This window comes from Anneissia japonica, unplaced genomic scaffold, assembly GCF_011630105.1.
Source record: "Anneissia japonica isolate Jap-2015-1 unplaced genomic scaffold, ASM1163010v1 scaffold6030_len697274_cov183, whole genome shotgun sequence".
In the NCBI taxonomy this organism is placed as follows: domain Eukaryota; kingdom Metazoa; phylum Echinodermata; class Crinoidea; order Comatulida; family Comatulidae; genus Anneissia; species Anneissia japonica.
In genome coordinates, this window is record NW_022721381.1 from 376,268 (window position 1) to 382,870 (window position 6,603).

The 6,603-nt window shown below is 35.7% G+C and overlaps 1 protein-coding gene across 1 annotated transcript in view; it reads right to left on the reverse strand.

Annotated features, from left to right (window-relative positions):
• The window catches only part of LOC117111536 (plasminogen-like), a gene marked incomplete at its 5' end in the record, with an annotated part of 9,580 nt that extends 3,197 nt beyond the window's left edge, over positions 1 to 6,383 (reverse strand). The window contains 2 exons of the mRNA XM_033254466.1: positions 4,257 to 4,508; positions 6,233 to 6,383. Of these exons, the coding sequence (XP_033110357.1) occupies positions 4,257 to 4,508; positions 6,233 to 6,383 (403 nt within the window). The remainder of the gene's footprint in view (positions 1 to 4,256; positions 4,509 to 6,232) is intronic.
• Positions 6,384 to 6,603: the final 220 nt, after the last annotated feature.

Below are 6,603 nucleotides of genomic sequence, written 5' to 3' on the forward strand. Positions count from 1 at the left end.
ATAATATTGTCCTCAAAATATTGTGGCTGAGACATGAGCCGATTAAACGTAGAAATAGGAAACCTAGAAATATAGTAAAAACACTGAATAGTACTCCAGCGTCGCGACATGCCGACGTTGGTACGAGTAGGCTAGTCTACAAACGTCGCCTAAAGTAATTGATTTTACGCGGCAGAACGAAAGAAGGAAACTCCGCTTTTCAGTTGCGTCAGGCGATTGATTTTTGACAAACAATGACCTTTCAGAGGTCAAATTGCTGTCAAGAATATGAATTGGCTGCTTCGCAGCAATAATTTCAGTGGACTTTTTGCTTTATATTATTGGCTTACAAGGATGATGAACCAACGTATCATCAACATAGTCCTAATAAGAGCATGGAAATTGTAAAATTTTATTTTAAATCCAATTTTTGCATTTATATTAGGCCTTATGTTAAATCTACTTCTAGTTAGTCCTCTCCGTCAATGTCGTAGCCAGCTATTGGGACAGTCCCACACAATTTTTCTAATGGGACACATTTTTAAAAATGAGTCCAAATTATGTAATTTTATGCATAAAATGGGTCCACATTTTGAAAAATTGGTCCAGATTTCTCATATTTAGCTTAAAATGGATAAAATTTAAGAAAATGGGTCCATATTTGTCATATTTTGGTGTAAAATGGGTCCACATGGTTTGTATTTACGCATAAAATAGGTCCACCCTGATATTGTCCCGCACTGTTTAAAAATCCTGGCTACGGTACGGTATTGCACTCCGTACATTACTGTATTTACCAGTAATGTGGCATTAGTATATAATGTATACTAAAAAGTATAAAATGGAAAAAGAGCCGAGGTCATTCCTTTCCAGAGACATCTGGAGAAGAGTTGAAAAACATAGGTCATGTTTTCCAAAAACCGAAAGGTCCACTGATTAATCTCAGATAAGAAAGTATAATACATACTCCAAGTATTGAAATACACGCCATCGTGTTGGGATTCAATATTTCGACATTATTAATGTCGAAATATTGAATCCCAACACGATATCATCAGGAATGATGATGATTCCTGATGATGACATAATTAATGTCGAAATATTGAATCCCAACACGATGGCGTGTATTTCAATACTTGGAGTATGTATTATACTTTCTTATAGGTCATGTCATGCCTCGTTTCCCGGAAGTAGATAGATGATACCCCAATAAGTGCGATGCATGTGAGAATACATAACTCTTCGGAGAGTTGTTGGGAACAAGATTTACATTTTCAACTGACATTCAGGAATCCAAAGATTCATTCTGACAACAAAAGTGAGTCCCATTTAGGTCGTTCGGGCCCAGGGCTGCCTAGGACACAGGGCAGGGGTGGCGCCAGGATTTTCCCAACGGGGTCAGAGGTCCCCGAGTGTGGGGGCGGTGCCCCGACGAGGGGTCAGATTTCCTCGACGAAAGCAAAGTGGGCGTGGTCGAGCTTCGATTATAAGGTTTCGAAAGTGGTCCTGGGGGCGAATCCCCTAAAATTTTGACAATTTAGGGGTTTCAAAGGCTTATTTAATGGATTTTAGAATCTACTAATATGTCAAAAATACATATAATTTTTTTTCTCCGACGAATTGTTCTTTTTCTCCCCGACGACGAGGGGGGGGGGGAGCTCTTCCCGATTGGGGGCTCCCACTCACCGCTGGCGCCACCCCGGACCCAGGGGCAGAGCTCCATTGTGGGTTACCAAGGAGAAGCCCCTGACGGGTTTTTAACAGAAATTAATCATTTACGGCGATATAGCACCCAAACAAATTTCTAAAAATTTACAAAAAAACAAAAGATATTGATAACCAACTTATTGATTTGCCTTCAATAGACCTGCTTTTCGTCTGTTCTACTTTTAATACTGAATTTTTCTATTTCATTCTATGATTAAGATTTTTATCATTCATTTTATTACCTAATTATTTTGTGGTTCAATTTTCACTATGTATTTTAATAAAGTCCAACATATTCTGCTTTTTAAATTAAGCTTTTATCATAATGTTTCTTCACAATTATATTAATATTGGATTTGTTGATTTTAGATGTTTTTTATAATTTTTTAATTTTGTATGTATTACACCCTCCTGATACGTTATCCTGTATAATATTATGTTTAATAAAAATACAGTAAATAAATAAAAATGACAATACGAAAAAACAATTTCTTTATAAATGACTTTGTTCTTACAACAGTAAGCATGGTTAAATATAAGATTACAGGAGCACCTGGGATTGAGAGAAATAAATGTATAGATAGTATTATAGACGATATAAAACGAGATTTAAAAATGAAATAGAAAGAAATTTAAACCTCAACAGAAAACTAAGAACTAAGTCCGTGCACATTATGAGAATTCACCCCAATTAATTGAAAAAATAACTATGTTCATCCGTCATAAAAAAAAAAAATCTAACTCACTTCAATACCATATTCAGCACGGTACTCGCAGGGGAAGATTCACTGGGGTGGGGGCGGTGAGGCACAGGGGAACGAATTCTACCTACTTGTTTTGCCACTACATTTATAAAATATCATTCTTCGTTATGTCATTGCAGCTTGCACTCAACACTATTCTGATAATCTGGTGCACCCCCTTGCCCCATCCCAAATTAGCTTAATATGATATGCCTAATAGCTCGGAAGATAAATATTTTCAGATTCCACAAGCTAATTAACATTAATTAGCATAGTAGGGCAGTTGAATATGGTATTTGTAGCAAATTTGTTTATTGAATCTAGGAGGAAAATTATGTTGAAATTTGTTGAAGGGTATATATAATTTTCTGGAATGTATAACTAAAAGCCAAAATATTAGCTTTGAAGTGGTCTACATTGTTACCCTTAATGGGGGTGTTCCGTTATGGCAACTAAAAACGCTAAAAACGCAATAACATTTACATTGGAAAAAGCCTGACTGGAAGTATCATAATTACTATGAAGAATTGATTTAACACAGATAACCATTTTTATATTGCAATTAAAGAAAAAGTATTTCAATGCATTGTAATACAACAATATTTTCCTCATTTTTTGGTTGTGGTGAGATTTTTTTAAAGTTGTATCCCCTAAATATGGGTTAAACAAACCATTTAGCACATTAAAAGTGTCGCCTTCCCCTTACTAGGGGTTGACCGTAGTGGTAAATCATATATTGCCCCTCGAGGAAAAGTGTCCCCTTTAGGGGTATCTGTAGGGGTATCTTAAAGGAGGGGCTCTACTCTCTACTGTAGAAGAGATCACATCTGTAAAAGATGACACATTGTAATATATTAAACCTCATTAGGAATAATATCAATGTAGCCAATATTATATACAAAATGAGTTTGACATTTTGTTTGCATAATAATAATAGGCCTAACCTCAAGGACGATTTAAACAAAAATAACAAAGGAAACAAGCTGATTAATTTCAAGCTAAACTTGTTTCCTCATCTAATAACAGTTGGAATTCACAATATTATAATTTAAGTTGGATGTTGATGACAAACGCTGGAATTATGTATTGTCATTCCACCGTTTGTCATTTTTCCACATATTATATTATATTTATCTGCGTCTTGTCTGCTTGAAACACGTGGAATTACAAAATAATTTAATTCGTTTTATACCTCATATAAAAATAAAAATATCTGCAGCAACTGTAGGCTAGATCTTCATGGGATGCAATGCACAATTCCACCGTTTGTCATTTTTCCACATATTATATTATATTTATCTGCGTCTTGTCTGCTTGAAACACGTGGAATTACAAAATAATTTAATTCATTTTATACCTCATATAAAAATAAAAATATCTGCAGCAACTGTAGGCTAGATCTTCATGGGATGAGCTGTTTGTTGAGTAGATACAGACGTGACCACCAGATGATTTTAATTATTATCGTCGTCGTCGTCGTCATTGCCATTGTCATCATCGACGTTGTTTTGATATAATTATCCTTTATTTTTTTTGTATTATCATTATTAAATTTCATTATATGCAATTCTCGTTAAAAAAAATCAACATAAGCAAACATAAAAATAGAAAATCAGTGCGATAAGTCATTGTCAATTTGCATTTTATCTACTTATCATTATAGTTATTATTCATTATTTTTATCAATATCATTATCATTATTATTATTCATTATTATTATTATTATTATTATTATTATTATTATTATTATTATTATTATTATTATTATTATTATTATTATTATTCATTACTATTACAGTATTATTATTAACATCGTTATTAACCTACCGTTGTCTTCCGGACGATCAATATCGCACAACTCAAATCTCGATTCTGGATCTGTCGTATAACACCATACGGTTAGTTCTTGATCTGGGTTACGGCAAAAGTTGTGATCACCCAAACCTGTGTCAGGAAAATTTGCTGGAGTAATAGCGTGCTGATGGGGTGTCTGTGACGTCCATTTCTGACAGCTCTTGCCCGTAATTGTGATATTAACTGAGCCTCGATAATCGGCATCATTTGTCTTTTCATAAGCTCCTGGGAAAGAACAATACAGTATGTATGTTCCATTTTATAAATTCATATGGTAGGGATATTTTTTACACAAGAGTTTTGTAGACCACAGAAAGTACTTACACCTCGAAACTTGTTATTTTAGAGCGCATAAGTGCTGGGTTATTATTATCATGTTTTTTTTTGGACAATTACTATTAATTTTAAACCTGCCTGAACATGGTGTTCACAAAACACCTCGTGTTCACAAACCACCAAGAACAAAGATCAAGTTTAATTTCGTGAAATAGTTCAGGTGTAATTTTGAAGTGAAGAACCCACTAAGTTTGAAGAGTTGTTTTGCAGTAGGGTCCTGGCTACACTAGGCAGTCCTATTTTGGTAGACAATCTTGTACCTTTTGGGAAAGTTTACTCCATTCTTTAACGTGCATATGGGCCTAACTGCATGGGATTATTGACTTAAACGTCTCATCCAAAATCGATACATCAATACGATACATCGTTATTTGTATTTAAATAATAATATGTCGTTTAGATAGCGCTTAATGCTTTACAAAGTCTCTAAACGCTTCACATTACTACCCCGGTCATTGAATCAAACACATATGGAACACATTGAAAACCAAATTAAATTATCAAATTAAATTATTGTATTATTCCATAATATAGTAGCTAGTAATCAGCGCAGTTGTTTTGGAACCTACCAGCTACTAACTTGTACTCCTGGGTGGAGAGAGGCAACCGTAGATAAAGTGCCTTGCCAAGGACACAAGCGAGAGTTTCAAACCCCCGACCTCGAGGTTGGGAGTCTAAGCCACAACCGATGCGCTACCCAGCTTCTACGTTATTTCAGCCCTCGAGTTAAAACACAAGAGCAGAGATTGTAATTGACCAAGGACCAAAAGTCTGAATAACCTGAGCTAAGTTGCTCAACTTGAGGAGCAGAAGAGAGAAGAGAAAAAGAGCCTAATAAATGTAATCAAAAACATAATCATTAAAAATTATTATTACGGCATCATCATCATCGTCATCCATATTATTATCATCTTATATTATCATTGCATTGTCATCAACGTTGTTTGAGTGGAGTGCCGAGAGCGGTGAGGCAGCGGCGCCGCTAACCGCAACCTTAACATCGGTGCTGATTCGAGACGCTCCTCGTCTAGGGGGCAGTGAGTAGAACCATGTCTTTTCAGATAAGGACTTAAAATCGAGGTCCACTCTGCATGTACGGCTCGTGTGCACTTTAAAGAACCCAGTGCATCATTTGGAAAAGTAAGGGGTTACCTAATGCTGAATCATTTCAGCCCCTGCCGTTGTGGAATGATGTGAACACGAAGGTACTGTACTCTCGCGAGAGTATCCCCGTCAGGCAGCCCTGTACCCTCCGCCGTTTGACGCTACGGCGATGTCGTCGGATCAAAAATAATAATTTTTCTATCCAAATAACGTTATTAATTGCCAATCCCTAATATTGTGGTCTAAAAGCGAAATTTGGGCGATAATAAGACATAAAAACTCTCACAATGAACCCTACAAAGGATTTTTTATTCCGGGAACATGACCGATGCTTTAGTCGTCGGCCTTTTGGTTCTGGACCCTACTGTCGAACCCCCACCGCTGCTACTATGTGCCTCACTGCTGCTATCACAGACCTCGCCCATTACACATTTAATCAAGCACAGTGATCTGGGAGTTAAGTTTTAATCTCCTAACTTTATCTTTAAATGATCCAGAAAATAACCTACCACAGTTTTCTCCCGGATGAGTAACATTGCACATTTCAAGTATCGTTTCTGGATTAACCGTGTAACACCAAGCGGTTGGTTGTTGTTGACCTGGATTACGGCAGAAGTTGTGATCGCTCAAACCTGCCTCTGGATAATTTTCTGGTGTATGTGTATGTTGATTAGTAAAATAGTTTTACTAATCAATACAAACATTTTTCAGAAGTTTATATGCGGGTTACAGTGATATATTACATTTATTTAAACATCCAGACAAGTCTTATTTTATCATACAAACCCATCCAACAAACCCTATTAACATACACATAAAAAAAATAATCAAATCAATAAAATTACCAAAAAAAAACATTAAAAAACTAATCACATCAATC